The sequence below is a fragment of the Melanostigma gelatinosum genome (genome assembly GCF_949748355.1).
Source record: "Melanostigma gelatinosum genome assembly, chromosome: 2".
Classification (NCBI taxonomy): domain Eukaryota; kingdom Metazoa; phylum Chordata; class Actinopteri; order Perciformes; family Zoarcidae; genus Melanostigma; species Melanostigma gelatinosum.
The window spans coordinates 21,555,622-21,573,175 of record NC_136635.1 but is presented as its reverse complement, the minus strand read 5'-3'; the positions used below and the strand labels follow the sequence as shown (position 1 = coordinate 21,573,175).

Here is a 17,554-nt window from a genome sequence, read left to right as displayed (position 1 = left end):
AGATATATATAGATATATATATACATAAAATAAGGGAGATTAAGATAACTCACCCCCCATTACTTGTCACACTGTAAATGTCAAATGCTGAGAACAAAACACCTCAAGACACAGAATCAGTTGCTGCAAGATATGACGGAAATAGTAAACTATTTTATTGACCATTAAATTCAGCTATTTACAAGTTCTCATTGTGGGCAACATTTTACACCATTACAGTTTGAAGGGGGAAAAAAAGACCAAATATCGTTTGTACATATCGACATCTGGCATCTGGACACAAAAGCAAATCTGAGATGATGATCACTTGTACATCAAATCAGTTTGGCAGACAGATACGTAGCATATATGTGTGAATATTGAGTGCTGTGTTGTCTTTCACTTCACCATCGCACCACATTTAAGGAGAAATCTTTTTTAAAGCTGCCTCAGTAGCCCTGTCTCAGCGGTGTTTTGGCACAATCAATCAATGACTTTTAGCAGTGTTTTTGCATGTATTCATTTATTTACCACAAATCACATACAATATACTTCACATTACTGCTAACATGACCCCAACCGTTATGGCAAAGCGTGGAAAAAAACACTGGTGTCCTTTAAAAGACTGCGTTATGCATTTTGCCACAAGATGGTAGTATGATAAAGGGAGCGGTCCTACCTATGACATGCTGTCAACAGTGATGACCCCCCCCCCCCCCCCCCAAAAAAAAGCTAGAGACCTTGCTGTAAGAAGATGAAACACCTTTAACACATGACCCAGCACAGTAATTCATTGGGAAAGTAAACTATGTAATGGGAATCGGAAAAGCAATAATTATGCCAACGTTATAACCTAGCAGCTCACATTAAACAGTCAATTAAAGCCTGTATTTTATCGGATATCACTGCAGGACAACCAAGAACTCCCAAAGTGAGAGCTTCCTTCAAAGCTTCTGAGGATCAAGGCTTGGGCAGGTACTCAGATCAACCATGGTACATCCCACAAGGGGCACTAAATGGGAGGCCCGAATGAATCAGGGGGCCAAGAGCTGGACAGGAGTGTCACTGCTCAGAAGGAGCTGTTTGTACTACTGGAGCGTTCAGCCACTTGAGAATGTATGAAACAAGGTCTGATCATTTGTTTGCATCATAATTAAAAGGGATGGAAAACAGAAGCGGCAATTCTTATGTCTTGAGACAAAGAGGCTTGCAATGGGAGTCTTAGATTACGGGCTTAGTTTTCACTTTTTGGTAATTTACTTGAATAGGTCAACTTTGGTGACGCCAGTTAAAGTTTGACATGTTGGTGAAATACATCAGCAAATTGTTTCATGTTAGTGCCGTAAAGGTGTTAAACTTCATTCTGTTGGGTGAGGTCCTCTGACACGCTGTTGAACTCAGTGGCCTTGGTGTTCATCCCCAGATACTGCTTCAGCAACTTGCTGAAACGTTTTTGGTTGTTCCACTTGCGGGCGGACTTCCGAATGCCGATGAAGCCGCCGTACCTCTTCTGGTAGGATCTCCCCGGAGACATCAGCTTCCTGTAGCCGTGCCTCCCTTTGACGAAGCCGCCGAACCTCTTGAAAACGCTCAGCCCTGCATCGCCCTGTCCTCTTGCTGCCGTGTCAGCCGCCCCGTCTTCCTGCCCCGCCTCCTCCTCATACTCATCCTCAGGAGACAGGGCGTTCTGGGCATTGTAGGCAGTGTTCGGCTGGCCGCCCCTGCCGCCCAGATCCCTCTCGTCCACCCCGAGGGCCTGGGTCATGTGATCGTACCCCTGCAGTGCAAAGGGCAGCAACAGACCCCCCTCCACCGGCTCGTCCTCAGGAAACAGGACCTCCACCTCCTCCTGAGATCTTTTGCGCATGGTACCAGTGAGGGACGAAATTGGAGATGACATCACTTTACGACAGAAGTCCCAGGAGAAGGCCGGGGAGATGTCGGCTTCGCACTCAGTGAGACACACCTGGCAGAGACAAAGACAAGAGATGGTCTTCATTTGTCTGTATGAGGTCAGCTCATTCGTATCATGAATTCGACAGACCTCACGGTGGACAGCATTTAGCCTTTCTGGGGATGGTAGTGTCGGTCTGTAGGGCGACTAGCTGGTCGGTCCTCTGCATTGGTCGCAGTACTATCACATTGCTGTGACATTTTGTATACACATTCATGTTCCCCTCAGAATGAACAATGACTTTGATGATCCCTTAACTTTTCCTTTAGCGCCAACAATACTTTGGTTTAGGGCCAGCTACCAGCAAAACCCATGACCGTTTTAATCAGCCTCAGGCGGGCTTTGCATTTAATGTTAATTAACAAATGTTAGCATGCTCACAAGCCTTATTAGGATAGGGAACATTAGCATGTTAACAATCTCATTGTGAGCACGTTAGCGTGCCGATGTTGACATTTAGCTCAGTCGTTAGCGTGGATAGACTGTTGGACTTACTTGATTTAATGTTATGTATGAAACAGTATACAAATAAACACGCTACAGTATTATTACCTAAAGCTTCTGATTCACTGGGGTTGTTTGAGTAGAATGCAAAATTCAATATGGCAGAAGGAAATTGATTGGATTTCTAGCTCGTTTATCATCTTTATCTTCCACTTCAATGGTTCAATAGGCTTGTGTGTGTGTGTGTGTGTGTGTGTGTGTGTGTGTGTGTGTGTGTGTGTGTGTGTGTGTGTGTGTGTGTCTGTCCCACTAAGATTAAGGTTGATGCTGCATGAAATACCTTTGCTTTGAAAATAACATTGCTTTGAGCATCATCTACTGTTTCCATGAAGCCGACTAATCATGGAGGTCTGGTCCCTGGTCGCTTATTGATTTACCTGCCTTTCAGCCAGGAGGGAGGGATGGAGATAAAGGAGAGTAGAAATTAGAAGAAGCTGAAGAAGACAGGGATTCTGAAAAGGGAGCAGTAAGTCACTTGATGACATGTAGCAAGTTACGTCTTTCTTTAATTTGGTGATAAAATGAGTGAAAACTCCCCACGCTCGCCCCACCTTCCTACATTCCTCCCGTCCTGATTCAACGCATTGCCCTTTTGCCATTTCACTTTTAATTTGCTGTCGCTAATTGATTCCTGGGGATAGATGTGTGTTTCTCCCTTCAGCGCTTCTGCCTGGTGGTTGTTTCTTTCTGGATAACGACATGTCTGCGTCTCAGACGTTTTGGCAGGGAGAAGACATTAAAGGGCACATGGCTTGGATCGTAAAGCTTTGAACTGTTAGAGTTCACATTGTTAGGCACTTAGATCCCAGTCATATTGAAATAACCTCAAGTGATCCTTTTGAATTGGACATGTATTGCTTTGTAAGACATAAGATCCTTAAAAGAGCCCAGTGGAGGGATTTTAGTTGAGTGAGTTTTTGACTGTGAGAGTGTAATCTAGTTTTGTCTGGATGGAGGGTTTGCTATAACTCATCGTTCAGTGGTTTGTTTTCCACTTCATTTCAGTTTATAATGCCAGCGGACACAATGGACTTTCCCCCCTGTGTTTTGGGATGCCAGCTCCAGTCTTGCATTCTGCTGTGTGTGTGTGTGTGTGTGTGTGTGTAGACTCCTCACCACGGTGTTGAAACTGAGCTGTTTAGGCAGCATGTTGCTGCAGGACACGCAGTCCGCCTGGCAGTCACTCTGTCCAGGATCACACAGACAGAGCAGCAGCAGAGCCACCGCAGTCTTCATGGTCCCACCGTCTGCTGCACAACACAGGACAGAGCAAATGCATATGTTCAGCACGGCAACAATTTCATACAGTCTGCTCGTACGGTTTCCTTTGTGTCGCTGACTGCGTTGTTTCAGCTTTCACTGAGCACTGCTATTTAGAGGTTTTCAACACTAAGGAAGTGAGACTAAGGGACAGAAAGAGAACACAGCAGACTTGGAGAATAGAAGAAAAAGAGCAAAAGCAATATAGTTTGACTTTATTCTGGTTGGAACAGCCCCGTCTGGTGAGTCTGACGTCAGAAACACAACCAGAGTTTTCATCTCATTAAACAAACTCATTAACTCCTTTAATTGATGACTCAATTAATGCTGCTGGCAATGAACTGAGTCATTGTTTCTTGCTGACAAACATGGACACTCAAACTTACTTGCACAAAACATAAAGACACACAAACATACGCAGCACACAAACACATGAATTCTCACAGTGATGAATTCTCACAGTGATGTGTGTGCCTAATGTGTGTATGCCCACTATACAGTACATTGGTAGCCCCCCCCCCCCCGACACACACACACACACACACACACTACACTAGGTTGTCATTATCTATTAAACTGAAGGTGGCTGACATTAAAACTAATTTGTCTTCAATCAATCGCTACTTCATAATGTTGTAGAAATTTGGAATTTATTCAGAGCAATTAAAAACTGATAAAAGCGTACTTCCACTATGTTCATTCCAATCTCTGGCTATACCCATAAAACGGCAGCTCTGCAAAATGAATCAAAATGAATCAGCGTTCCAGTGTGCAAACAATAAAAGCGTGTGTCGAGTCTTAAGTCCGATAGGAAAGAGGATGGGTTTGTCAGTGAAGGACAAAAGAGCAGGGCAGTGATTTTAGGCGGGAATATTGGAGGAGAGCTAAGGGTGGGACAAGATTGGCAGATGGCAGTGGATTTAGACAAACAGCTTGGGCGTGTTCATTTGTCCAAAATGCATCTCATTCTCCAACCTCCTGTCACTGACTTCGTTGATGACTTTGCTTCCAAAAGTCAGATGCCATCATCAAGGATAAAGCATGGAGGAGACTTCCCATCTTCTCATCTCTGTTATCTACTGAGGTGTGGACCGAGGATGCACACACACACGGATGCTGTATCTTTAATGCGGTAATGAGTGAGGACAAGAAAAGTGGAATACATGCTTACCTTCATACTATCAAACCATAACGTCACATGTAGTCCAACAAGAACAAGAGTCTACGGCCATGCTAGCAGCTCTGCAAGGCTGTACTTGGACATATTTAACAGGTTCACCATGATCATCGTCAATGTTACATGTTACCACGTTACACAGGTTGTGACATCACACCCGTAAAGAAATCCTCGCGTCTCGTTTAGAGGCACAGTTTCTGAATACTGGCTGTGTTTATTACTCCATGGATTGAGCCTTTCGATACTTTTACATGGTTTAGAATTTAAAAAAGATATGAAAATGTTACTTTTTTAAATGTGGGACCTTGAAGGGATCACCAAAGTTACTAGGATTCTTCATGTGGGAACCATAACTTTGGGCACACTGTCATGGTAATCTATCCAATACTGAGATGATTCAGTCCGGACCAAAGTGGTGGACAAAAAGCAATATGATTTAAAGCGAACGCTAAGTGAAACATATACGTCTACCGGTATATGCTCCCTGTAAGGGTTCATGCAAAGGCCAGACAATTGTCTTCCCCTGTGATCAAGGTTTTTTCCACAATAATCTTCACTTTGTGAAACATGAATGAACTTTAATCACAGAATATGATTTGATAGCTGTCGTTGGAGGTTCATAGAGAAGTCTAAATTCAACTTGAGGGAAACTGCAGTGAACATTAACCATTGTGGCTAAGTTCAGTACTGGCAGTTCTCAACCCAATTTCATTCCCACTGAAAACAAATAATTCCAGATTTCCTAACAACTACACACCAACACAGAATGCATACAGCCTGGCTGCACTCACTCACATATTACAGATGCACACGCAGGCAGGTACGCACTCCCGAATGTTGTCCTTGTCCGTTTTTCTGTCCTCTTGTATGTAAAGTACTCTGTGCTATTTGATGACTGTACAATCACACTGTTTTTCTGACTTTTCAATGTCTGATGAATCAGGTAGCTATGTGCTCCTCTCACAATGTGTAAATTTGATTGAGCCTCCCATTGAGCACACCTGTGTCCTATCCCCTGTCCCTCAATACCCAGAAGAAGTGGCAAATCATTACATTCTTTTTTTGCATCATGACTACGATTATGCAACTTGATTCCTTTACACTTGTGGTGAGCACCTCTGCGGCGTTCTTCCTCTCTCTCATCCTGCTACTGACGTCTGCCAGGTCCTCTCTCTGGAGCCATAAAAACCCAATTACTCTGCTTTTAATTAACTGATTAACCGCTAAATAAAACAGTTAATTAAGTCATTACTGTCTGGTGCTGCTCTGAGGCACCGGTGATGGAGGTTTGCAGTCGGTAGGTGACATAATATATATTCAGATGAAAGGAACCCTCGTCCATAGAATATCTCTCAGTAGAATCTCCCATCCAGGCTCAACCTGTCACTTGCTGATGTTGTGCCATTTGAGCTGTTTTACTACCTGAAAAAAAATGTCGCACAAGTTGCATTTCAAGGCTACCAAAGGAGCAGCTATGGTATTTTGTAGAACTTAGCTAGTATTTAGACAAAGATAAATGAAATGACACGACAGCACACGTATGTCACCTTGGAATGTTTCCATATCTGTGGCTGTGTGTGAGTTCCATGAGCATTGCCTGGTTAAATGGAAAAGTACTCACAGTGAGACCTCTTCACATTGTTGATTAAAAAGTGTCCTCAACCATGAATGAGTACTGTAAAAATTACAGAAACATTCAAATGTATGTTTAAGTCTGATTCATGGTCTTGTCGTCCGACAGCTCACAACCGCCTGTGTTATCAGCATATCCACCATTATTTTTCTCCATCATTGCCATTTTCTCATCAAGAACAGGAAGTACAAAATAAATGACTCTCAGCCTGAAGAGCGACTTAAAGCCGGATTATGCACGCGTGGTTGAGCGGAGGAGCAGTGTGAAGCTGTCTTGCAGCTCTTCTTTATTTTCAAAAGCTGGACAGCTAATTTTTACTTAACTTAAATGTAATAACCGCAATATTCACATCAGTACACCGTGTACTTTGGCTGTCTCTTTTCTGAGCATTTTGTAGGTGCTTTCTATATAATGTTGGTCTGGTCATGTGGACACACTGTAGTTATAAACAGCAAAAAAAACAGACATTGGCTTTGTATTAATGCACTTCTGCCTAATTTGTATTCTGTGCTATGGCGTTTGCATGAGACTATAAGGTGTGATCTTGTTAAGACTCAAGTTGAATCTAATTTAAAAGTTCATTGTTAAAACCCAGTCTATATTAATATGCAAATTAGGTTTTCTTTTATTGACCTTTCATGTATAAAAAGCCGGAATGCCTCTGAAAAAGGGCGATGAAATAATAACTTATATAATTAGGGATTTAAAGATAAGATAAGTAGACACTAAAGTTATTGTACACAACTACATACTGGCCTTATAAACTGCAGCTTTAAATTGAAAAGCTTTAGATTAAACTGATTAAACTTCCAACCCGTAAAGGAGAGAGAACCAGCATAATGAAAACAAACGAGTAGGTGCACTCACTCGAGTGCAGATCTTCGTCAGGTGTGTCTGCAGAGACCACTGCTGTATTATGTGATTGAATTAATACAAACCACAATTGGCTAACCCCCCGCCTAGACCAATGACCTATAAGGCATTGTAAAACCCACTTAATTTAAACTTGAAAACAAGCGGCGTCGTATGCAGGCAATCGGCTAGAAGTCGTTGCATAATACACTTCATAGAATCTTGCAGAAACAAAATTAAACTCACAAAGCTGTCTGCCCACTTCGGAAATGAGTTTGCAGCCAGGTTACTGCAAGACACACAAAACCCTGATGGACATCAACAATAATACAAGCACAGTACAGTGTGTGTGTGTGCACTGGTAGTGCCTTTAGCTGTTAGCGGTTAGCGGTTAGCCAAACACATGGTTCAAAACAATAGAAATGAGCCGCAGAGCAGCGTCCGAGAGGTACTCAGCAGTGTGTGAACTGGTAGTTCAGCTGTTAGCTGTTAGCCAAACACACTGACCGAAAAACACTGTGGCCGCAGAGCTGCTGGCGGTCGGAGATGCACTCTAGTGAGTGAGGAGTCAGCAGGCAGTCAATGGCAGTGTAAAACAGGCAATAAAAGGTGTTTGGAGGAAGTGTGAGTCTGCACAACCACGAGAGGTCTTTGTACATGCAGCCATAACTGGCCATCCAAAATATAATGCCGTTGGCTGTAGCAGAATGTGAGATTAGCAGTGGACAGAACCAGAGGCGTACACTCACGGACGCACACACAATCGCACACGCAGCCGATCGCATGATCATCCTGGGGGAGATAACAATTAAAGCGTATTCGTGAATTTGGCTTTGTTGGTTGATGAGTCAGTTTGACAGGTAATTAAATGTCACTTCGTCTTCTGCCTGTCTACTTTAACTGTCAGAAAAGTCACTTTGATTGACAGCCTGTCTCAGGCCCACTCGAGATACATTGTGCTCTTTGTTTTACTATTAATAGCTATCTGGAAAAATGGCAGGGTGGTCATTGATGTGACACATTTCAGGACGGTAGATCTATATTGCAAATCAAGTTGATTAAACACATCTAATCTATATATTAATCGTTCCGTCACGGCCTACATACACTCTCTACCTGTGGTTCATCTGTCAATACCTCCCTCTTGCTCTAACTTTTTGCTTTCTGCCTCTATAAGTCTCGTTCTCGCCCACTCATGCTCTTTCTTTCCCCCTCACTCCGTCATGCACGTCTTTCCCTACACGTAAAAAAAAGCGACAAAAACTACTAATGCCAGTGGCATAACAGTTCATGAGGGGTTTGACTATTCTCCACTATTCATGTTACAAACATGAGGGCTGTTTAACACCAATTATTTAACCTGTTTCTGGATACAAACATCTCCCTTATTTTTGAATCAAGATTATCAGTATATTCATCAGATGTATTGTAAGAAAGCCTAAAAATCGGCCGAGGCAGTAACAGTACAACTTAACTTTCCTGCTGAACATTATTACTTATAGACATGCTCAATAGACTTATTAAGGTTGATTGATAGTTGGGAGGTGTGCTCACACACACTCAAACAATCCCATTCAAACACATTTCATATTGACTTTTCTTGTTTATGTTTTGAGGTGGGGTGATGCCCTGTGATTGTAATTTTGCTTTTCCATCCCACCTGCGCAAATTTGACATTTATTAGTTTGTCCTCTGCATTCACCTTATTTGGCAGAATGGGGAAAACAGGAGGACTTCTGTTATTTCAAGATGGATACCTTCTAGCCCTGTACGCAAATAATTTAAATAAAGCTCAAATCAGCTACGTTTGTGGTTTTTGCAAAATACCTCTGATTCAGAATTAGAACTGGGATTATCTTGGCAACTGTCTAGAGCCAGTGTTTGGTTTGCTCATTCTGGGCTTCAGAAACATGGCGGACTCTGTGAAGAGGACCTACTTCCTATGTAGACAGAAGCAGCTGATTGTAAGCTAACGAAAACACCCTAAACGCTTAAGGTTAAATGCTAAAGACTGACATGAAAAAAAACATATTTATTAACATTACATTTCATTTCTTCCAACAGATCCCACTGAATGCGGCACACTGTTCCTTTAATATAACCTTGCGTCGAATGTGAAGAGGAAGTATGTGCATTTGAGCCACCTGACACTTACCTCAACGTTCAGTGTGGCCTTGAAATATATGCTTTAACTCCAAAAATACAAAGATTAAAAAATATTTGTCCTCAACAACAACAACAACAGAAAATGTATATCTCTGCCGCCACAATTCAAAGGAGTGCAACTGCGTCTGACAAGGGTCAGTTTTCCGTTGATATGAAAACAGCCAGGGAGAAAGAGGAGCACGCTGAGGGCAGCGAGGATGAAGACCTCCCGGCACAAAAGGATGGACCCTGCCGTGTTAGGAACATTGTATCCTTGGATTAACTCCACACTCCCCATTCACACAGCCAGTTCAGTGCAGCCACCAGAGCTGTACACACCTGATCACATACCTGTGATCCTGCCCCCTTCATACCGCCTCCATTTTCCCCATCTAGCCTTCCGGTGAGAATGACGTCCTGAGGTTTATTTAAGTGTGGAAGAAACCCGCCTATTCACCGAGGAGGTGAGGCACGTGGCTGTGGAAATGGGGCTGCAATTCAGTAAAGTGTTTTAATGATTTGTGCAGTCAGTGGGTTTTTTGGGTAAGCTTAAAGTTAATTTACGCTGCCTGCTCTCTGGATTTGTCTTTATTTTTGCTTTCAAGTGGTTTTTCTCTCTGCTCATGCCGTGTGTCTCACTTTCTGACTACCAGGTCTTTATCAATTCATTCAGATCTATTCCAACCAGCCAATGCAGAAAGGCCAGAACATAATACCAAGCCAATCAGAAAATAAATACATTTCACAGCTTTGATTACCTGCCCTAAGGTTTGAGAGCGCAGCCTGTAGTTTTTCCCAAATCAGTTCGGAACAGCGTTGTTCCAGCCAGAGAGCCACAGTATCTGTAGATCAGCCTCGTTCTGATGCGCAGCAAGCTTGTCTTACTCGGATAATTAGAACCAGTTACTTTCATATCCGTTATCATCAGTGGTTGTTGAAACAGCATCTTAATTTTAATAGCCCTCCTTAAAGAAACCGAATTTGAACAGCGCCTTCTTTATGTAGTTTCCGTCAAGGTCAAATGAAAAAGTCAGCCCAAGGCTAATCAAACGTTTAAAAAAAAAGGTGACACACAATCTTAAAGTTGATTAACTTCATAATCGACTCTTGATAGTTTGAAGAAGAAACACTTAATGATAATGAGTTTTACACATAAATGCCGGAAGGCATGAGAGAAATAATATTAGTACCATTACAGAAATAGAAATGCTGCCATTACCGCTAATAATAATAATTCTAATGATGATGAAGTAATGATGAGTTTTTATCATAAAATCATTCCATAATCTTAATACCAATTCATTACAAAGAGGCAATTTATACTGTTTTATAATAATGTGATTAAAGATATTTTTCTGAGATGGATTTGGACTCATATAGGATCACGGGCGTCTGCAGTGGCACTGTGGGCCTGATGTGAACCAGATGTTTTATATGGGATTAATACAAAATCCATTTACCTTACTGTCTTTAACTTTTAACCGCCCTCCATGTACAGAGGGTCCTGAGAATTTCCATAGTTATTGTCAGTGGAACTTTAGATTTACAAGTAGGTTCCTTTTCACATTGCGACATCAAAATTTTAAATAAAAGAGGAATCATATCTATACCCATTGCTCTCAATTATTTCAGTTTTTTGGGGGCATAAATTAAACCATAAGTTATATTTCATGCCTTTAAAAAAGCAAAGCATATCAAACTATTAACTCAGGTCAGGCTAATGCCTTTGAAGTCCTAAAAATAACCTTCTAATGAATTGAGCTCGGGAAGATCTGACCCTGACTAATCAACGTGCACTATACCATTATTCTGTGTCTCAAGCCACAGCATAAAAACAAACATGCAGCAGCTTTCTGATATGACTCCCCTTTCATTCATGAAAGCCCGCCGAGCACGGCAGTAAATCAGGCCTTAACGATGAATGACTAATGACGACGTACTATTTATGACCTTTCCCTCTTGACGAGACCAACTGCATGTGCAGTCCTCAGATGGAGCGCCTGCACCTCGTGCTCCCTGCTGTGTGTGCGCATCCCTGCTGCTTTATGCTTTTAACCCGCTCAAACACGTAGTATTTATCATCAGGGAGGGTCGTTATTGTCCGTCAACAATAGGAAGACCCTGAATACTTTGATCAGCATCATTACAAGCGCTCAGCCTCAAGGAACGGTCAGGGGGTCACAGCAGCGCGACAATGGCTGCGACAATTTCCCTGGGACTCTACAGCAGGCGTTGATGATAGACAAAGTGACTGATTGGGAAAAATAAAGTCTGACTGGATGAAAAAAAACGTGTCAATTGTCTTTCCTTGAGTCAAATTGTCTCAGTTGAATTTAGATTTAATTAAGAATTCACGTTTGGATTGTAGCCACTTATTGGGCTCTCTAAATCTGCCATATTAACGTAACATAACATAAAAAGGAACTAGTAAGAAAAAATCGATCTTCACTTTCTCCAACAAGGCTGTTTGTACAGTAAAAAAAAAATCCTGTCTGTCAATCTGTTCACCAATTTAACAAAACGTCTTAGCTTTTACGACAAACAAGCAAAGCGCAAAAGGTTCTGTGTCAAAGGTCAGAGGTCAAGCCAATTCTTTTCCCTCTCCATCTCCCCCCTTCTCCACAGTGTCCCCTTACCTGTGTTGGGGTGAGGTTGTGGGTGCTTGTAGGGGTCCCTCGGGTGCAGGTTGAGGTTCGTCAGCGTATACGTTTCCTTCCCTCGGTCTCAGCGTGGTTTTTCTGGCTACGTGGAGGCTGGAGGCAGCTGCTCTTATAGGGACTCACCCCTCCCCTTCAACCTCCTACTTGCTCTCTTTCAAAAACTCCCTCTTTCATCGCAGAGAGAAAGGGAGGGAGGGATGATGTACAGAGGGGTGGAGGAGGGAGGAGAAAGAAGAGGGAGAGAGAAGAGGAGAGACACATAGAAGTTGGGATGGGAAGAAAAGTAAGTGGCGAGAGGAAGGAGGAGAAAAAGAGAGCGGCAACAGAGATTATGGCAGAAGAAAAGAAAAAGTAGAAGGGGACAAAAGGCTTGAAAGAGAGGGAGACGGAAGAGGGAGAGAAACGGAAGGGTGATGACGAGGTGGAAAAATGAAAATGTGAGAAGAAAGGAGAAGGGAAGACGACGGAGAAAAGGAAGGCATCCAGTTATCTGTCAACCTTTAATGGTGGGTGGGGGGGTTGATGCTTTGCTGCAAGATATTTACATTTTTAACTTAAAGACACTTGAGAAATGAAGAAGAAAATATATTTTTCATTTCAAGATTTTAACTGCTCGACACAAGATGTCTCCTACTTCACTGAAAAGTCCAATTTAAGTGTTGTACTCTGCTCACACATCATTCTGAGCAGCAGCGCAGCTCAAACATCCAACGAAAGTACCAATAAGCAATGAGGGGAAATGGCACAAATGTTTCAGTAAATTCTATTGCATTTTACTGCATTCATATTTTCATTTTGTCAAATTCTCCACAGGAATCATCACAGTTTACCTTTATTTATATCTGATCTGAACATTGTTCCGTAACTGGGCAAAAACAGATGTAGAGTGACTTTTTTTAAATGTATTCTCTCATTGTACCGGCCATTACATACATTTAACATATTCGTGTGAGATTCTGAAGAGTCACAGTCAAGCTTTAACTGTCTGGTTTACACCCCGAAATCCTAAACTTAAAGGGGCTTAAAGTCGACATCCAGGGCATTGACATAGCAGCAAACAACTATTTTGCGATGTGAGGATATCGTGGAGTGATGTCAACCTGAGCGGAGAATGAAGTCGCTCTTCCACTGTGTGTTGTAATCCAAGCTTTTCTGTGCTTTGTGCTTATTTAGCCTTGCAGTGCGTGTGCCTTTAAGTGCACGTTAGTGCATGTGAGCGTGCCCCACCGGCTGGCTCACGGTTGGCTCACGGCCGCCTGCGCCGCACTGCGCTCAGCGGTTACCGCTGATAACGCCGTCCTGGCTGACAGGGTCATCGCGGAAGTGTAGCGCTCAACCTCCAGTTCCCCCTCGGGTTAACACTGTTAGCTCCGTCAGCACTGTTGCCAGTGTTTGCACTGTTAGCACCGTCGACATGTTGAGAGAGGTGTGGATCCTTCAATCAGATGTACTCTGAATTTTGTATTGAGCAGAGGTCACTAAGTCCTAATTTTCCTTCAGCAGTGCCTTTAAGCTGATTATTCCTTCTACCTTCATACTACTCAGACTGCATATACAGTTACGACCTTACAAAAAAACGAAGAAAATGTCGTATTTATTTGCAGCGTTCCTTAGAGGAGAGGATGGTAGGACGTCTGGCTGTCACTCCTCCGCCATGTTGTGGGAGTGACAGTCAGATGTCCTCCAACCTCTCTTCAGGCAGTGGCAGGACTGTATTACTGTCAATTCTGCTCACAAACTAAAATCAGCGCTGGAGACAAAAGAACCACGAGGAGCGTGAGTTGCAGAGTTTCTTATGATGCATCTGTCTGGCCCTCATTATCGGGAGGATGCGCTCTGTTTCTCCACGATTAGGGTTACTTTATTCTGGCCATGCATTACAATGCAGGATTAAACTCTATATATAAAATGGGTTTTTGTCAAGCGGTCGTTCCTCATGAGGATTCACGTCAACCTGGTGGGCTAGTTTACTATTTCTGGAGTATTTCCTGTCTCAGGTTGTGTGCGTCATGTTTGGTTTCCTTAAGTCAACAGAGGTTTTGCTTGATGAGAAAACTGCAGGAGGCTGTGCATCTTCAGTCTACACGCACATACACACAACAAACAAGCTCTGCGGACATCTCTTATTCTTAAAGACTAAGTTTGACATTCTGGACAGTATGCTCGTTCATTTGTATTTGAAGAGTTCGGCCAGCAGATTAATACGACTCTTGTGTCTGTCAGTTCAATTTGAAGCTGGAGCCAGGACATGGTTAGCTTAGCTTAGCACAAGGACTGCCCAGGGCAGAGGGGCACTGGCGAATGGCAGACCAGGCTGGAAGAGGGTGAGGTGGAAGCAGGCAGGCGGATGATCCTTAGGCGCAGGGGGAAGAGAACAGTTCATGTCACGACATGAGGAAACGCACCCCCGAAAACACAAAACTACAGAGGCCTGAAGCGAGTCAGTGAGTCAATGATCTGGATGTGTGAAGAGCTGGGGTTGAAATACTGCAAGGCTGATGAACTGATGAGCGGCAGGTGAGCAGACTGGAAGAGACGACGAGTCGATAGATGGCAGGTGTGCGTAGAACCGAGAGCAGACAGGAGGGGCCGGAAACACAAGAAACACTACATCTGCAGGGGCACGGCCGTGACAGAGAGCCAGCCGCACCCAGCATGCCGTTCGCCGGCGTAACAGTTAATCGGGAACTCCTCTCAATGCACTGCACAGTGGGTACAGAATGCATCATTATTGGGTATGTCAGACAGAGACCCCTTCTCGTTAGGTTCGATTAAGAGCATCTTACAAATGATGAGTCACTGCTTAGCCTCATCCCTGTGACAAAAATGTTTCCTTACTGCCAACAAACCGGCAAACTGTTGCTCGGACGGACTGGCTGTTGCGGCAATTAAGACAGCCCTCTGGAGTTCAATAGGCTATTATTGTGTTTGTCTCTTCTATTAGTAGATAGGCATCGCAGCAGAGACAGCAGCTTGGTCAAGTAATCCAAAAAGACTGTCCATTACTCAAGACGTCACGGGTTCAGTGCCCACCCGTCTCACATCTCCGTCCATCCCCACCATTCACGCCGCGTGTCATATCATGATCTACCTCGAGGTACTTCACAAACATTGTTAAATCTCACAAGCATTGAAATTTTCTCACCATTTATTCGCTGAAGGGAAAATAAATGGCTCGTGCAGAGCAGCCTTGTGACTTTTGATCGCCTGTAGTTCACTGTGGTTTAAGGACATGACTTCACTGTGAAGACGATGCTTTTTACCACCTCGTCAGGAGGACTCAATTAATCTTCCCGAGCTGGTTGTGGTTCACACTCATGGGCGGCGGTGGTGTAGCTTGGTTGTCAAAAATGGGCTGGAAAGAATTATTTGACTAGATTCAACTCGGCTCAGAACAAATATGGACTGAACTCACACACCAATCAAATTAACGGAGAGCAGAGATAGAGTGATCAGATGGATATCTCCCTCAGCTCAAAGTTGCACTCTCCTCCATCTTCAGAGACCAGACAGGAGGAAATAAACCCCCAGACAATCACCCACACGGTAATGATGGTCTGCAATGCTGACTTATTTGCCTTGCCTCATTGAGTGCCCACCCCTGATTACACATTCTGGTGTTTTGGCAGTCTAACAAAGAGACACAAAACGCGGAATGAGCAATTAGGTTTGTATTGTGGAGCCGACCGCAGCCAGTTGGTTCGCTAATTGAACCAAACAGCACTGAGGAGCAATGTTGACTTTCCATGTGGGACCATCTGTAAGCAGTGTGACACAATAAAAGACATTAAATAAGTGTAGAGTGTAACGTGTGAAACCCAAAAGGGAGTAACTGAGACGAGGACTGAGATATGGTGAGAGACATCGCTTTGTCCGATCTCGTCTGATCCATGAAGCAGATTTTCCTCCACCAAATGAATCAATGTCTTTAATTAAACACTCGTTAAGACTTTTCCTGGAAATGGCTGATGGCTAAACAGTAAATTAGCCAGAACCATAAAAGGACGCTAATTTTAGCCGGCTTCAAAACAGCCAGAAGCAAGAAAGCAATATTAATTCAAGATACACCAAAGTGATGTCGTGCTGTTTTTTAGTTAAAACTTAAGGGGAGAAACTGCAGGTGAGTAAGGTGAAAATAAATAATAATAACTACTAGATGTTGCCACAGGGCTTCCCCACTTGATTACTTGCAGTACATTACATATAAAAGTGTTCTGAAAAGAATGTATTAAATATGCAAATGAGGCATTATCTTATCACAAAGGTGCTAATCTGCATACATTTTCAGAATAGAAACCTAAACATTGGATTAAGCAGGTTCAAAAATAATTGTGTCATTTTGTTAACACATTAGAGTCAAAGGTTTTTACAGAGGACATTTTGAAAAAATAAAATCCATTGTCACCATATTTTCAGGGATAAAATGTTGTATATCATAATATTGTGCATTATAATACATTGTACACAAGCCGCTGCTTGTGTTGCTGCTTCACTTTCATCGCCATGAAATCGCCATGCTCCAGTAACGGGCTGAGAGGCCTCACCTCAGTGTTAAATCTAACCTTTAGACCACCACTGCATCCATACATGTATACATGTATTCATGCTCAATTATGTCACTGCCATGAGTGCTGCTAATGAGAGTGCAACCGTAATCAACCAGAGGATTCATCTGTAGATTTTTAGTCGTGCTTCGAAAATATTTCGTATGATGCATTCAGTTCTGAAGTTATATAATTACTGCCCCAATGTCAAACTAAATCAGTTCACAGTACTCCTTTGATGCAACTGATTAGCTAAAATGGTTCATTAATGGTAACATATTTAAGTACATGTAAAGTTCAAAAATACAAATTCACTTTTTTATTTATTCATAATATTTTAAAAATAAGTTTATGTAAGTTTTCTAAACTTAAATACAATAATTCTATTTTCTAGTATTTTGTATTTCTTATACTCAAGAGTCACAAAGTGCATAGTCATCCAAGTCCACGATTGTAAAAAAAATATCTAATTTACAGAACACAAAACAAATATTTCAATCACAATAAAAACAAATCTGGGTTATCTCTCTCTTTTTGAAAATTAATGAAATTGTGACAAGTGGAACAAAGTGGAGCGTTTGCAGCCAAAGAGACGGATAATTCTCCAGAATAATTCTGTCGCTCTATATCTTCTGGATCTGTATTTGCAGCATGTTTTTACTCTGCCAGAATAATCAGTTAATGTCTCGGTAAACTGTTAATCAATTTGTGTCCTTCGGTGCTGCTGTTAGCATTGTTAGCTGACTGGCAGCCATGAGCCGCAAAGGTTCCACAACCAGCGAACCAGCGTTGATAATTGTGGATACGATAATAATCATTGTATTTATACGTATTTTGCCCTATGTA

The 17,554-nt window shown here is 42.5% G+C and overlaps 1 protein-coding gene across 1 annotated transcript; it reads right to left on the bottom strand.

Annotated features, from left to right (window-relative positions):
• Nucleotides 1-826: 826 nt before the first annotated feature.
• pnoca (prepronociceptin a) lies at nucleotides 827-12,251 on the bottom strand. The gene is made up of 3 exons (XM_079286623.1): nucleotides 12,141-12,251; nucleotides 3,554-3,687; nucleotides 827-1,945 (listed from the first exon to the last, which is right to left on the bottom strand). Exons 2-3 carry the CDS (start codon nucleotides 3,671-3,673, stop codon nucleotides 1,331-1,333), a joined length of 735 nt encoding a protein of 244 aa, XP_079142749.1. The 5' UTR covers nucleotides 3,674-3,687; nucleotides 12,141-12,251; the 3' UTR covers nucleotides 827-1,330.
• Nucleotides 12,252-17,554: the final 5,303 nt, after the last annotated feature.

Excerpts from the sequence above, each read along its gene's own strand:
- pnoca (XM_079286623.1), bottom strand. The coding sequence starts at position 3,673 with ATGAAGACTGCGGTGGCTCTGCTGCTGCTCTGTCTGTGTGATCCTGGA. Across the intron at positions 1,946-3,553 it reads AGCTCAGTTTCAACACCGTG|GTGTGTCTCACTGAGTGCGA; the intron begins GTGAGGAGTCTA and ends TGTCTCTGCCAG.